This window comes from Amblyraja radiata, chromosome 17, assembly GCF_010909765.2.
Source record: "Amblyraja radiata isolate CabotCenter1 chromosome 17, sAmbRad1.1.pri, whole genome shotgun sequence".
NCBI lineage: Eukaryota > Metazoa > Chordata > Chondrichthyes > Rajiformes > Rajidae > Amblyraja > Amblyraja radiata.
In genome coordinates, this window is record NC_045972.1 from 41,525,699 (window position 1) to 41,542,772 (window position 17,074).

General features: G+C 40.4%; 1 protein-coding gene across 1 annotated transcript in view; it reads right to left on the bottom strand.

Moving 5' to 3' along the window:
• Nucleotides 1–4,416: 4,416 nt before the first annotated feature.
• The window catches only part of lpcat2 (lysophosphatidylcholine acyltransferase 2), a 35,398-nt gene continuing 22,740 nt past the window's right edge, over nucleotides 4,417–17,074 (bottom strand). Inside the window, exons 8-14 of the mRNA XM_033036314.1 lie at nucleotides 10,535–10,589; nucleotides 9,822–9,904; nucleotides 9,412–9,537; nucleotides 8,856–9,009; nucleotides 8,406–8,504; nucleotides 7,461–7,602; nucleotides 4,417–6,781 (exon numbers count right to left, since the gene is read on the bottom strand). Coding sequence (XP_032892205.1) covers nucleotides 6,594–6,781; nucleotides 7,461–7,602; nucleotides 8,406–8,504; nucleotides 8,856–9,009; nucleotides 9,412–9,537; nucleotides 9,822–9,904; nucleotides 10,535–10,589 — 847 coding nt within the window. The 3' untranslated portion in view covers nucleotides 4,417–6,593. The remainder of the gene's footprint in view (nucleotides 6,782–7,460; nucleotides 7,603–8,405; nucleotides 8,505–8,855; nucleotides 9,010–9,411; nucleotides 9,538–9,821; nucleotides 9,905–10,534; nucleotides 10,590–17,074) is intronic.

The following is a 17,074-nucleotide window of genomic DNA, read 5'->3' on the forward strand; positions in this document are numbered from 1 at the left end:
CTGGATTAATAATCCAGAAACCACAGTTCAAATCCTGCCTAGGCATGTAGGCCTAGGCAGACTTCAGCGAAACGATCACGGAGCCAGTGCTTGATCTCGCCGATATGTGATGTACCATGACTACCATGTTTAATTACCAGGCAGCGACCTTATCCAAGATGGACCTTATCCTGGATAGACTCGGCTTGTACTCGCTAGAATTTAGAAGATTGAGGGGGGATCTTATAGAAACTTACAAAATTCTTAAGGGGTTGGACAGGCTAGATGCAGGTAGATTGTTCCCGATGTTGGGGAAGTCCAGAACAAGGGGTCACAGTTTAAGGATAAGGGGGAAATCTTTTAGGACAGAGATGAGGAAAATGTTTTTCACACAGAGAGTGGTGAATCCTCTGCCACAGAAGGTAGTTGAGGCCAGTTCATTGGCTATATTTAAGAGGGAGTTAGATGTGGCCCTTGTGGCTAAAGGGATCAGGGGGTATGGAGAGAAGGCAGGTACAGGATACTGAGTTGGATGATCAGCCATGATCATATTGAATGGCGGTGCAGGCTTGAAGGGCCGAATGGCCTAACCCTGCACCTATTTTCTATGTTTCTATATTCAATGCCATTGCCATCTGACTTCACCATCATCAATATCTTGTTGTTCACCATTGACCAAAATCTCAAATGGATTAGCTACAAAATCCTGTGCCTGCAAGAGGTCAGAAGATGGACACACTATGGAGTGATTCAATTCCTAATAATTCAATGCTTTCTACCGTCCATTCACGATTCAGAAGCACGATGGAATAGGTGGCGCAGTGGTAGAGTTGCTGCCTTACTGCGTCAGAGACCTGGGTTCGATCTTAACTACGGATGCTGTCTGTGCAAAGTTAGTGTGTTCTCCCTGTGACCACATGGATTTTCACCGGGTGCATCGGTTTTCTCCCACACTCCAAAGACGTACAGGTTTGTAGATTAATTGACTTTGGTAAAATTTGTAAATTGCCCCTAGTGAGTAGGATAGTGTTGGTGCCCCTACTCCATAGGATAGAACTATTGTACTAGGATAGAACGATTGATGGCCGGCGCAGACTCGGTGGGCCGAAGGGCCTATTTCCACTAAAAAAAAAAGCCTAAATCTGCCAAGATGAGTACAGCATCAGTAACTTTCACTGAGCTTAATACCATTGAGAACAAAGAATCCTACTTGATTATCGACCCCAGTCCCCTCCCCCAGTCAAACACATACACATTCATTTAGAAACATAGAAAAACATTTCCATTATCATTGGTGCCAAGTGGTTGCAAACGTAAACACACAACTGCTCAACCGAGCTACTCCAGCAGCACCTTCCAAATCCACAACCACTACAACCAAATAGGGCAAGTTGAGTTGTTCATGGGAACACAACCCCCTCAAGATGCCTTCCCCTCCCAGTCATATACTACTCTGACTTGAAAATATATTGCTCGTCGTTCATGATCACTAGGCATAAAGATCATAAGTGATAGGAGCAGAATTAAGCCACTCGGCCTATCAAGTCTTCTGCGCCATTCAATCACGACTGATCTATGTCTCCCTCTCAACCCCATTATTCTGTCTTCTTGCCATAACCTCTGACACCCGTACTAATCAAGAATCTATCTATCTCAGCCTTAAAAATATCCACTGACTTGGCCTCCACAGCCTTCTGTGGCAAAGAATTCCACAGATTCACCACCCACACCACCATATATACCAGAACTCCCTTCCGGAAGTGGCGGCGCTGGGAACGGCTGCGGCTCGCCTGCAGTCCGTTTGTCTTTTACTTTTTTGTGTTGTTTTTTTCGTTTTGTCTAGTTATGTTTTTGGTTTTTAGGTCGTGTTTATGTGGGGGGGGGGGGGGGTGAAACGGGGCTTGCTGTCTCTCCCTTCGGGGGAATACGACCTTTTTGTCGTATCCCCCTTCTCTGCCTCCGTCTACGCTGAGGCCTAATGGCGGAGCTGGCGACCTCGGGACTCTGGAGGCAGCTGACAGGACTCGCCCTGAGCTCCCGTGAGGGTGGCCCAGCCCGAGGGTGCAACGGCACTCCCATCGGAGTGGCCCAGCCCGAGGGAGAACGGTATTCACGTGAGGGCGATCCGGCTCGGGGCTGGAACGGTGCTCCGGTGGCTGAGACGGCGTTCTGGCGGCGGTGACCCGAGTCCTGGGTTGAGCCGCGGGCCAGCGGCTGCGTGTGCTGGACTGGAGGGCGGCAGCTTCGACCACCCCCGGGCCGCGGTGTTTGAACCGGCCCGTTTGCGGGGTTCGGTGAGCCGCGGGACTGTTGTGCCATCGCCCGGTGGGGAATCGCCTCAGCGCAGAGGGAGAAGAGGAGGGAAGAGACAGTAACCCTAAGATTTTTGCCTCCACCACAGTGAGGAGGTGCTTGGAGGATACACTGTGGTGGTGTTAATTTGTGTTTATTGTTGTTTATTATTGTATGATTGTATGTATGACTGCAGGCACGAAATTTCGTTCAGACCGTAAGGTCTGAATGACAATAAAGGTATTCAATTCAATTCCCAACATCATAGAGGGAGTGCCTTCACTGGAAGGTCTGCAGCATTTCAAGAAAGTGACTCACAACCACCTTCTCCTGCGCAGATGGACAACAAATGCTGGCCTGATAAATGACAGCAAGATCCTGAAAATAACTTTTTTAAACAAATTAATGTACACAACTGTGTAGACACAACCACAGCAGGTAATACTTGACTTTCACAAATACGTTAAAACTTTCACTTTTAAAAATGGCAAAGTCCGAGTTTGCTAAAAAAAATGTTCATCACATGGAGACTCCTCATAAATGTCTATTTACCCCACATTGGTTGGAAGAAGCGGAAATTTGAAGATAATAAGGTATTAGGCTGATTACATGTCTATCTTTGATGTCCAATTAAACAAGAAGATTTAAAATCAAACCTAACTCTAAATTAACTAATTTCTGGAGTTAAAGATGAGAGAAAGCTAAGAGTCTTTGTAGTTAGTGCTCATTAAATCCAACCAACATGAAGCAGTTGTTAACAAAATAGAATTAATAATTATACAGCTAAGAGTGTAATATTATTCAGTATCATGTAGGTTCCTCATACAGAAAGTTTCTTGCCCGACTGCAATAATTAACTGATATATATTCAGACTGTTACAGTATTTCATTAGATTATACACTGTGACCCAGGTTAAAAAAACATACAATGTGAAAGGATTTACAAATGATACACATGCAACAATTTAAATAAATACACATCCTCATTTAGTGTCAACACCCTGTGTTGCAATAGACAATGGGTGCAGGCGTAGGCCCTTCGAGCCAGCACTGTCATTCACTGTGATCATGGCTGATCATCCACACACAGTACCCCGTTCCTGCCTTCTCCCCATATCCCTTGATTGCTATCTTTAAGAGCTCTATCCAACTCTCTCTTGAAAGCATCCAGAGAATTGGCCTCCACTGCCTGAGGCAGGGAATTCCAGATTCATAACCCTCTGTATGAAAACGTTTTTCCTCATCTCTGTTCTAAATGGCTTACCCCTTATTCTTAAACTGTGCCCCTGGTACTGGACTCCCCCAACATCAGGAACATGTTTCCTGCATTGAGCGTGTCAAAACCCTTAATAATCTTATGTGTTATTGATGTTACGGATGAACTGAAATTCTCCCTTACATGAGAACATCCACATCAATGATTTGGGTGAGAACGTACAGGGCACGATTAGCAAGTTTGCACATGAAACAAACGTTAGTGGTTTTGCAGATAGTTAAGATGGTTGTGAACGGTCGCAGCAGGATCTGGATCAATTGGCCAGGTGGGCGTAGGAATGGTTGATGGAATTTAATATAGAGAAGTGTGAGGTGTTGCATTTTGGGACGTTGAACAAGGGCAGGACCTACACAGTAAGTGGTAGGCCTCTGGGTGGTGTTGTAGAGCAGAGGGATCTAGGAGTACAAGTGCATGGTTCCATGAAGGTGTGACACTATTTTCCCATTTGCATTACCTGGTGTACTCATGCAAGGTGTGAATTTCATGCAGAGCTTTACACAGTATCTCAGTACACACAACAATAACGCACCAATATCATTACCTGCGTACGATATGATTACTACAGAAAATGGACATTTCATATTCTCAGAAAGATCAATATATGGGCAGCTCCCAGGATTAGAACCTTTCTGTAACATGGGGACTACCCATAATGAAGGTTATATTTGAACAGCATACCATACATTTTTGAGTTTGTTACCTTTCAGATACTGTATCAGATTCCAAAGCCTTGTGATTTGGTGACTTTCTTTATCCACACTGTTGCACTTAACACATTACCACCATATCTTTAGATAACACTGAAAATTACATAAGGTTCTGATGTGTATCAAATTTCAAAATGCAAGAATCACACAGTGAACATTTAGAGTAAAATATTCAAAGTATTTATTTACATTTAAAATCATATAATATAGCATTTTCCCTCAACTTTAAATATGTACAAAGCAACGACATCACACTTAAAAGCATGGTAAAATCATCTAAAGTCATTAGCTGTGTTAACGTTTCCAGTAAGAAGTCTTCCTTTCTTTGGTAAAAAATAGTCCATTATGCATCATTTAATATTGTTGCATTCCTTGAAAACTCCCCTTGTTAATTATATAGATTCAACATCACATACGAACCTTTCCCATTGATACTTTGCAATTTAGAATTGAAGTAGAGATACAATCTGCTTTTGCCACACTTTTCCCTTCAAAAACTGGGACAGTCAATTGAGCTTGATTGAATCAAGTATCCAAATTACAAAAGCATTTTGACCAATGTGAAAAGTTCACTCAACATTTCTTCAAGATTAAAAACATAAGGGAAAATAAATGTTGATAAGATAAATGGTTTGAATGTTAAAACTCCCCTTGCTTCAAAATGTTTTATTTTTCCCTGCCCTTTAATAATTCTTCTCCTAGTCAGCACAGACTTGAGATAATAGCTATGTGTACGAGACTTCTCGTGACTTACAGATCAACTGTTTACCCAAATATTTTTGGAGATGCAGTTACTTGGAGAATCTAGCAGCCCAGTTGGCGTTCAATGATATTGTGACTAGTATCCACACGAGAGAAAGCGTGTTCTAAATCTGAGACTATTTTAAAAGTCAATGAGTCAAGTCAAATATGGTAAACACTATGGGATAGCTTTGTCAATCAGTATCTTTGAGGGTTAGATTTTGGAGATTCTCCAAATGACACTGCGATAAGGAAAGCAATGAATCAACAAAAATAATCTTCTTTATAAAACTTTTCAATTAAGAAAAATCAATTTTCTTCATGGTGTGGTGATGTACAGATTCTGTGCTGCAGTGTTAATTCAGATGGACTAGCAGTTCTTGGAAACTTCACTATTTCTGATCAGTTTACTGATCTCGGTAAGACCAGCAATCAAGTTTAGTAGCTCTATGCACATTGGAAAAAATAAATATGCCAGTGATCTGACTTTTGGCAGCTTTTGTGAGAGCCAGGCTGAAGATGTATGCAGATGTAGAAGTCGTTAGTTGCAGTACTCTCTGGATTTGAACAGCTTTTTGACAGAAGACTCCTCTTACCTCCATTTCTCCTGTCCCCACCCTTGCCTGTGCTTTGAAATTACCTCCATCCATGAAGGTAATTATGTTGAAAAAGTGTCAGACAACAAAGTGCCGGCTATGCCTGACATTTCTTTTCTGGATGAATCTAAAAGTGTGGCCGATATGAAAATAGAAGTTAACTACATCTAGTTTATCTTTTTAGTTTTCAATCCAAAATAATATGGCGTAGAACAGAAACAGCTGGCAATACATATCAAAAGCCACTATTAGAAATACTTCTGACCTTGACAGTCGACTTTAAACCTGCATTGAAATTAGTTTATTACTCATTTGTGTCATTTACCTACAGTAATTTGACTTTTTTTTGCAATGTTAAAGGCACAATATCATTCCAACTGAAATCCTATCAAATTAAAACATCAGAGTAAAATATGTACACCTTTCACTTGACTTAGCCAGGCCTACTTTTATTCTTGGTATACAATCTGGACTTGTTTTAAGTCATAAAAATGCTGCAAGTTTGCCAAAGCTCAGCAGTAAGAATATTTAATTTTTATATTGGCTCATCCCATCTACTGTTGGTCACTAGGAATGCCTCACATTGCCACTGCACTAAACAGTAACACCCTCCTGAAACACCTTGCTTTACCTCCCACCTCTAAACACCTTCCAAAATGTTGGCAAAGCCTTTCATTACTTTTCCTAATTCCTACCCAGCATTTATTTCAGCATTTATTTACTGGCTGAAACACTTTGGAATTTGTTAAAAAATAATGTATAAAATTCTGGTTTGTTTTTCATTTAAATTCAACAAAATTAAAATGCCCAGAATAAATTTGGGTCATTTTATGGACATTTGTTTAAAAAAAAAAATCAATATATAAACAGTATGAAGCATCATAGCACACAATGCCTTTATATGTTAACAAAAAAAAAGCTAGCGGATTTCACTCTAAGACTCCAACAATTCTGCCTGGATATGAAAGTAACTCTTCTTTGGAATAACACAGTAATTCAAGCTCAGTCCTCTTTTTTGTCAGAGCTTTCACAGCTATCTTCACAAATGCTTGGTGCCACTTTGTGTGGTTTTTCCAGATCCATTTCATCATCTGTTATTGACTGCCATGCCTTATAACGTTGAAGGTCTAGGTATGTAGTAAACAACTTGGCATACTCCGGGTGTGTCAGAGCGAACTCGCGGAATATTTCTAGGATTAAAAATAAATATTTATTTAGCAGATAATTACTTTCAAGTTATTTCACAGCCCCTTGCAGACATTTATGTGAAGAGACTTCAAATCCCCCAAAAATAGAAAACTGCAATTTGCACTATGTTGATTGTACATTGCTGAGACGGAACTTCTCCGGTAAAAAACAGAAGTAAGAATCCAAGCAGCAACTGCACATTTCACCACTAACGAGGCCGATGTTTAGCTTACGACAAAATATTATTGTAAGAGACTCTGAAAGGCTCGAGAGATGCAATACTATGAGAAAGGTTTATGATTTTCAGAACTTCCTAGAGACATTGATCTCAAGTAAACAGTTTGATGTGCCACAAAATGAGGTGGTTTTGAGGGGGAAGCAAAGGTTTGCGATCATACGTTCAAGATAATCTGGATACAGCTATGGGACACCCTCACAAACACTCGAACACTGCTCCATGCAGTGCTCCCTGACAATAATCTGTCTGCATGAGATGAATGTGCTTCTTTACATTATAAACTTTACAAAATAGAATTGAAATTATTTTCCTCAAATGGTCTGGTCAATTCATAATTTGTAATGTTCTCAACATAATAGTTACATTATTTTTCCAGGTTAGTTTTCCGTTAATCCTGATTTTTCTAAATTAAATTGGAAGAATGAAAATTAACACCTACTCACCATATGAAATTTTTCCATCACCATTTACGTCGATTGTTTTGAACAATTGAGAAACATCAAGATCATGTAGACTGAATGCAGATCGCAAGAGAGAAGAGAACTCGTCTTCAGTTATATATCCATCTTCGTCGATGTCAAACATCTGAAATATGAAGAGGTCATTCTAAAATATTTATAATGTACACATGAATCGCCTCTCTTGACAACTTAGCTGTGAAGATAAATTTCAGCCAAATCATGGTGAAACCTGGCAACATAACAACAGAAAAATAAAGAAGAGGGTGGAAAGTAGCACAAATATAGTCAAATTAAGATTTTGCCCTGGGCTTCGTAGTGAATAAAAGAAAAATGCTTACAGTCGAATTCAAAGAAAAATATCTAAAAATAACTAGTGTTCTATGGAATTTTCTTGAAAAATCAAGTTATGAACAGGATGAAGCATCGTAGCAAACAAGGCCTTCATTCAATGGTATGATCTATGGAAAAGTTAGAATCTGAACTATTGGATTTGAAGACACAGGAACTGCAGATGCTGGATGATGAAAAAAGACACAAAGTGCTGGAGTAACTCAGCAGGTCAGAACATGGCCGACGAGCAGGAGAGCAGCAGGAATCACAGAGGGAGGGCAATGAGAGAGGGTCTCCCTGAAATCCGGTCAGAGAGAGGTGAACTTCTCCAAAGTAGGCATACCTTGGGAAGATAGACACAAAATGCTGGGCGACAGGCAGCATCTGGATAGAAGGAATGGTTGATGTTTCGGGTCCAGACCCTTCTTCAGACTTCTTCGACCTGCTGAGTTACTCCAGCATTTTGTGTCTATCTTCGGTGTATCTGCAGTTCCTTCCTTTCAGAGAGAGTCGAGTTGTAAATCTCTTGCACATGTCCACGAAGCAAAGCAGCTATCCTAAGGAGATTCACATCAATATGTGCTCTACTACTCTTACCTTAAATGCAAACTGAACCGTCTCCTCTGTGTTGGCAGGACTACAAAGAATCACCAGACCAATCACATATTCTCTGAAATCTATGGTGCCATCCCCATTCTACAAAGGAAAGAATCAGTTCACAAAGATTATTACCAATTAAATATTATCTACCTTTAAAAATCCAGACAACTGCGGTTACATGATATAATTTATGGCTAACTTGCACAGATTGAAGCCATGACTAGGATTTGATTCTAAATGAAACTGTTTATAAAATTACAGTATTGTGTGACGAACATAGTTATGCTACAAGTATGATTTTTAACATAGATACTATGGATATCTAGTCACCTTGATTGAATCTCGCAAAAAAAATCCAGTTTGATTCCTATCGCACATAATTGTCAAATTACTTAAACTGCTCAGTTATTCTTAAATTATAATCAATCCTTTAAAGTAAACACTTACTCGATCAAAAAGAGCAAACACCTCTCTAAGTGGAGGCGAAATTGGCAGTTTCAAATGTTCCGCAAATTCTTCAATACCAATCCTTCCCCCTTTGGATTTACTGGCAATTGTAGCAAAACAGTCGAGTTGTTTTCTTACATTGTCCCATTTCAGACTGTAACAGAAATATAAATGTTTGTACATAGTAAAACAAAACAGCTGATTAAGCTAAATTTTAACTACCAAGAATTGCATTCCTTGGTTCAGCACTTCCTTGGAAAAATAGTGTAAGTAGGAACAGCAGATGCTGGTTTAAACCGAAGATAGACTCAGAGATACACAAAATTGCTGGAGAAACTCAGCGGGTGCAGCAGCATCTATGGAGCGAAGGAGATAGGCAACGTTTCGGGCCGAAACCCTTCTTCAGACTCAGAGATGCTGTCTGTCCCGCTGAGTTACTCCAGCTTTTTGAATCTATCCTTGGAAAAATAAGTTGCAGCAAATAATTTATATTCTTAATTAAAAAATCAACTAAACATAAATCTATACTACACCATAAAAGTTAATGAATGCATACTTGAGTTTTCTGCTAATTTTGGTAAACTCCACTAAGCCAGCTTCCATGGGCAAAGTCAGTTCACCTGCTGAAATCATCAATCTGCAATCTTCAAACGTGTGGTCAGTCATTGGCACATCCAATTCCCTACAAAAATAATGATGGATAATATAACAAAGGATCAAAATTAATAATACCATGATGTTTCCTTGGTTTAAAAGCTATTATTCCCTCCACTTAATATATATTGATTAACATCTACATTATCCCCAAGGGATACTGATATTTATGAAAATAAGACGGAATTGTTGATTAGACAATAGCATCTTTTTGGTCTAATATTTTCCCATTATAGAAAAAGTGATATCCCCTCCGAGAATAAGCATCCAAAAATGTTGTGTACGGAAAACAAGCAGAAGTAAGCCACTTACGTTGCCATAGTGCTACGAACTCTGTTGGCGTACAGGAAGGGATCACTACGTTCTTCAGCATTCGGCACATACACTGGCAAAAACTGCAAAAGTTCATTATGATTATTTTACATCACCCAACTCTGATTTTATAGAGACATAAAACATTCCGAAGACAGACAAAGCAGCAACCATATATTGAATCAGAGCCATGCAGAGGCACAAAATTAAGGATTATTGCAGTGACAGCCAAAAGGTGACATTTCACATCTTTTCCTCGTATACAGTTCAACTTTGACAGGAATTTTATTTTTAAAAGTGATATACACAAGGCTGGCATTTTTACTGATTATTTATGCTCTATTCTTCAGTAACCTCAAACTCTGTGAGCCTTTACATTTATCCTTTCATCGGCTGAGCTCCACATAATAAACTTTTGCACTTTTACATTTTTTCATATGGAAGAAATATGCTAGGCATCTGGAATTTTGACAAATCTGTGTACTGCTGCCCTTTCAAGACATTTCAATGTTAGAAGCCACTTTTGAAATGACTAAATGACATGTATGTTACTGTGCTTCACTGACCAGCTACCTGTTTTAAGTCAGATTTATCAAACACCTTAAAAACAACTTGATTGTTTCTTCTCTAATTCTTTTACCTCCTCTGAGATGCTTATTCAAAATAATGTTTTATCAATGCAGGCAGATTTGCGCAGTAATTTATACTCTTACCTCAATTTCCACATTTGTGTATGGTTGACATAATGTCAGGAACGTAAGCATTGACCTGCAAAAGAATAAACCAAATATCAATTAATTCTTCAGATAGCTTGTCATTTGAGATTTCCCTCAAAAGTGGCAAGATCAAGGTCACAGGTTAAAATCAATCCACTAAGTGGTGGCATCTATGTTGTGACATCTGGCCTTGGAATACAGGAGTGACAACCAAAAGACTCTTCTTCAAGGTCACAGGTTAAAATCAATCCACTAAGTGGTGGCATCTATGTTGTGACATCTGGCCTTGGAATACAGGAATGACAACCAAAAGACTCTTCTGGCAACAAAAGGAACAAACTAAATTTGCAGAAAAAGAGCATGTGATGATGTGAAATGTCAGAAATTGTCACAAATGTCAGAAATATCACTGGCAACGGGCACTTTATGTTGTCACATGGTTACAAGCAAGATCCCATTGACCATCCTAACTTCAATTTAAAGAGCCCCCTAGTGGAAATTCAATTGCTTTTTTAAAATTATCTTTGCATGATTTTTACTTGGCCTAAAAGCTATTAGTTTAGTTTAGTTAAACTTCGGCCCACCGAGTCCACACCGACCAGCAATCCCCGCACTTTCCTAGGGACACACTAGGGCCAATTTTAACATTTATACCAAGCCAATTAACCTACAAATCTATACGTCTTTGGAGTGTGGAAGGAAACCGAAGATCTTGGAGAAAACCCATGCAGGTCACGGGGAGAACGTACAAACTCTGCACAAACAGCACCCATCTGGCACTGGCGCTGTAGGCCCTATAAGGCAGCAACTCTACTGCTACGCCACCAAGCTATTGCCCTCTCAAATTAATATGTATATGTGGATTAATACCATTTAAATTAATCCCATTGGGATACAGGTAATGATGCTCACACTATGAAAGTAAGAGGGAATTGTTGATAAGATGATAGTATCTTTTTGAAGTCTTATATTTTTCCATTACAGGTAAAGTGTAATACCCTCCAAAAAGCACAATAACAATTTGTGTATGGAAAACTATATTATTGACAACTGACCTACATTTATTTATTACTAATACAAAACAAAGTCCCACAGATTTTAAGTAATGATAGAAAATAGTGTACTCAGGCAGCATTTGAACATAAAATAGAATGAAAGCTTCAAGTTGATGTCTTTTTAACTGAATCTGAGTTCCCATGAAAGATCATAGATCTGAAATGTTAATTCTTTCACCTCAAATATTATCCAATAAACCAAGTAAGTAAAGCATTTTGTAATTATAATTTGAGACTGATATTAAAGTTGGTGGGTACTTAATTTTGTTCTTCCTTAATTAAATAAGGTAGTCTTATAAAGAAGGGAGGTACTCCTTTATAAAGAGAAGAAATTCTTCATAAACTTCTTCTAAAGTGCACCATTTTAACATTAATGCTGACCATCAGAATATAATGGAATGATTTAACATCATTAGTGGCTGCGCTGCCTTGCAGCTGCGGCTCGCCTGCAGTCCGTTTGTCTTTTCTGTTTTTTGTTTTCTTTTGTCCTGTTTTTGCGGTTTGTTTCGGTTTGTTTGGCTGTGTGTGTGTGGGGGGGTGGGTGTGGTGGTTTTTTTGGCTCTTCCTTCGGGGGGATGCGACTTTTCCTGCCGTATCCCCGTCTCCGTGTCCGTCTGCGCTGAGGCCTATCGCGGAGCTGGCGGCCTCCAACTGCGACCGACCTCGAGGCGGTGGAGCAGAGCCAGGACTTACCAACGCGAGCCTGGCTGACTTCGGGGCTGTGGTTGCGGTGCGGCACAACTTCCGACCCGACTTTGGAGCCTCGGAGGCTCGGCCGCGGGCCAGTGGGCCAGTGGACGACATCATCGGGAGCTCGAGTTCTGTTTTCCGGAGCTCCCGCAACTACAGCTGCGTCCGCTGGACTGGAGGACGGCAGCTTCGGCAGCTTCGACCGCCCCGGGCCGCGGAGTTTGAACCGGCCCGTTTGCAGAGCTCGGATTCAGCCTGCGGCACTTACCTACCATCACCCGGCGGGGTCGCAACATCGGAGGCTTGGATTGCCTCAGCGCAGAGGGAAAGCAAGGAGGGAAGAGACAATGACTTTGGGACTTTAAACTGTGTTGAGTGTTTGTTATTTATTCTATGTTATGACTGCAGGCTAAACCATATTGTTTGTTTTGTTTTTGTTTTTGTCTTTTGTTTTTACCTTGTTTGGGATGTGTTTACCTTGTGTGGGACGAAAGATGGAAATTAGCTACTGGCTACAATCTTGCATATTACATGCAAATGTTTATTAATATGCACTGTCCCTAATAAAATCAATTCAAAATCAATTCAACACCTGAATCCCAAGACTTTTAAAAAGGCCTTTAATTAGTCCTACTTTATTGCTCTTTCTACTTCGCCTGATAAATGTACTACTACTTATTTAATTACCTTCTGAAAGATATTACTGGATCTTCTTCCATTACTTTTGAAGATACTGTATTCTCGACCATAGCAATCTCCTAAATAAAAATGTTTCTCCATCTGATTGTTTTATCAATTAGTTTAAAGCTGTCCACTCTGGTTATTGGCTCTCTATCCTTGAAATTATCTTTATTTACATTATCATTTCCCATCGAGGTTTCCAACATCTTTCATAAATCTGTCCTTAATTTTCGCCACTTTGTGGCAGAAAACTCCAATTTTGCTGACCTCTCCATGAGTAATGGACAAATACACTAGCAGATAATAATGGGAATCGTGCAGAAAGTGCCAGCCAAATGTGCCAAATGCCCCCTCTCTCCAGCATACCTTTCCGTGAATCTTTCCATGAGTCTTTAATGCCTTGTACAATTCTAGTAAATTGTGTGTTGTGCAAAGTGTCAAATAATTCAAATTGACAGTAAGAGAAAATTAAGAACCTGGAAGTATGAAATAAAAACAAAAAAAGCTAGATAGATTTTGTAGGCCAGAGAGCATCTATGGAAAGAGAACCAGTTAACGTTTCAGACCTGGGAACCTACATGATGACTGGGAAAGAGAGGGGAACAAATTAATTTTCAGTATTGGAGAAATGACCCACATCACCCTGGCCACATTCTCATCTTTCTGTAAGGTAATACAAGAGTCGGTGAACCCAACCCCTTTGTTCAAGAACAGTTTCCCATGAATTATCATTCACTTGAACAATTAATTCTGTACAACCCTAACAACAACCCTACGTTATATTTTACACTATGGCTTGTGCTGTCATGGTCTGGTTTACATAGAATAACTAATCATTTATTGTATAACTAACATAACTACCTGGTTTACAGAGAATAACTAATCATTTATTGTATAACTAACATAACTACCTGGTTTACAGAGAATAACTAATCATTTATTTGTTGTGTTGTTGCATTTAATGTGCCTATAAAGCTACAACAAGTAAGAATTTATTTGTTCTGGTCCCGCTGCAGATGATAAATACACACTCTTGACTCTCGGCTTTTTTTTTACATTAAATTGCATCTATCATATGTTGTCACGGCAAATCGAAATCTAAGAGTCATACACAGAGGAATAACTAGTGAATAAATTCACTAGGCGGCGCGACTCACCCGTTGCAGCGGTCCCTACAGCCTGTCTGTCTTTTTTTTATTTTTTGTCTAGTTAAATGTAGTGTTGGTGTTTTTTTAATAGTGTTTTTAACTGTGTATATGTGGGGGGCGGGAGGAAGGGGGAAACTGTTTAAAATCTCTTCCCTGTACGGGAGACCCGACCTTTTCCCTGTCGGGTCTCCGTTGTCGTTGGGGCCTAGCACCGTGGAGCGGCCTCCAACCTGAACGATCCAGGTGCTCGGGAGACTGCGGAGCTGCGGACTTACCATCGTGGGGCTGGCCGGCCTCGGAGCGTGGGGAGCGGTGGTGGCTCGCTGCTGCGGCTCGGCTCCTGGGGCTCGGAGGCTCCAGCAGCGCAGCCGCAGGTCCGGTGGACTGTCGGGTCATCGGGAGCTCGCGGGTCCGGGTGGAGAGACCGCTTCCCGGAGCTCCCGCAACGCGACTTCTCCAGCCCGTGTCGCGGGGTTGGAACGACCCGGAGCGGGGTCATACATCGCCCGGCGCGGCTTCATGGCCGTGGGACATTCCAGCGCCCGCCGGGGGCTCCTACTTTGTGACTTTTAGACTGGGAGCGGGGCCGTACATCGCCCGGCACGGCCTAAAATGGCCGTGGGACTTATCATCGCCCGCCTGGGGCTTCGACATCGGGAGAGAAATGGAGAACAGGGGAGAGAAAAGACTTTGCCTTCCATCACAGTGGGTTCACTGTGATGGATGTTTGTGTGAATTAAATTGTGTGTATGTCTGTAGGAAATTGTCTTTGTTTGTATGGCTGTGGAAACGGAATTTCGTTTGAGCCTCACTGAGGTTCAAATGACAATAAATATTGTATTGTATTGTAATTCCAGGACAACCAATCACAGAGTAACGATGCAAAAATACCAAATACCCCTTTTCTCAAAAAAGTAAAACTATAAATGAAAATCATCGCCTTAAGTTTCAACAGGAAATAACGTAAAGCTTTTGGTTCTTTGGCACTTCCTTTGTTGTTAGATAATCTTAAAATAGAATACCACTGTATGCTTTTAATCACAAAAATTACAAAATATCCACAGTTGAATCTGCAATTACAACTCTCTGGCAAATATAGCTCGAGCACCAACCAAAAATGGGAAGACAGTTATCTGCAGATCATAGTGTTTTGTGATCTTTCAAATATTTTCCACTCGCCTCAATTAGCAAGATTTTGAATGAGTAATATATGCTTCTATTCACTGTACACTCAAAAGGCTGCTTAGAAAATTAGTATTAAGATAACAGATATGCTGGTCACTAATAAGACATAAGCCAATGCAAGGTGTACTGATGTTGCCCAGTTAATCTGCAATTGAGAGAATTTGAATTTAGTTTATTGTCACATGTATCGAGCTACAGTGAAAAGCTTTCTTTGATAGGAATGTTGTAAAGAGCAAATGCATCTTAGAGTGGTAAGACGAAGAGTATCTTCAGTTTGTAAAGCAAACTGCACTTTAGGATCTTTAGGGATAATTCTCAATCTCTGTAGTGTTGTTTCAAAATCAGCTAGCAGAGACTAAATATTTAATCAAATAAAACAGAAAGCAAACTGCAATAAATGAAAGTCATCTCTAGAACCTACTAGCATTTGGTTTCAGAAAGCCATGAGATCATTTCCAATCTGGAGATCTCAGGACAAATTAACTTTTAAAAGGTGTGCAAACTGATCTGATTGAATGGTTCTTATTTGTTCTATTTTGTAAAATATTTTCTCAATGTTGTTGCTATTATTTGATTACTTCACACTGAAGATGGCCTCTCAGTATTGAGAATAACTTTGCTGTTTAAATGAGTAGCCTTGGTTGATGCTAGGTGACCCATGCTGTTTTATTGCTTCTCTGTTTGAAGACAGAAGTAACTGTACAAGTGAGTGGTTTGCTGGCCCACTTCAGAGAGCATTTAAGATTAACCAACAAGGGGTGGGTCTGGCTTGGAATAACAAGTAGGGCTGAAAAGAAATTCTATCCCTCACGATGCAGGGAATTAGTGAAGCAGATGGGTCTTGGTGCTAGACGGCGTTCATGGCCATCCTTACTTAGATTTGCTGGTGTTTCTTCCTCCCCCTCCATATTTCAGATTATCAAACTAGAACTCTGGCCAAATTCCATCACTGCAGCCGAACTGAATTCTGGTCTCTAGATTGTTTACCTACGTCTCTGGAGTCCTGTGTGGGAAGGAACTGCAGATATTGGTTATACACCGAATATAGATACAAAATGTTGGAGTAACTCAGCGGGACAGGCAGCATTTCTAGAGAGAAGGAATGGGTGACAGTCTGAAGAAGGGTCTCGACCAGAAACATCACCCATACCTTCCCTCCAGAGATGATGCCTGGCCCGCTGAGTTACTCTAGCATTTTGTGTCTATCTCTGGAGAACTGGTCAGATAATTTAACCATTGCGCCAATACTGTATCCTACATACGTTCTAGGAATCAGGTCAGTGTTCAACAAAATATATGCCTACAGTTATAATTTAATGGCAATCTCATGACATTTACTAAAGGGAACAAAGGAAAGGACTTTCTGAAAATGGGGTTAGAAGTTTGAATAATCCAGCCCAGGAACAAAGAAGCAGATATTGTGGAAATGTAGCTTCTGCAAAATCGCATTTAAACTGGACACACAATAAGGATTTTTCCCATCGATGAAAAATAAAAGAGTTATTAGTGTTTAAAAAATGTTGAGATTCTCTCTCCACAAGGCCACGCCCCTTCCGGAGGGACTATAAAACCCGGAAGTGTTGAGTGCCTCAGTCAGTCTCTGCAAGATGGGGGAAGTGAGAGGGTCACGTCTCTCAGTCTGAGCTGTGAATAACACTGAACACATGTCTACTAAACTGGGAGTGGTTTTACTGACCTGTCAGTGCCCTTAATGTGGTTTCAAAAAAATAGTTTGGAAATGCTAAAGCTGTGATGTCTTTGGTTTGGAAATGCTAAAG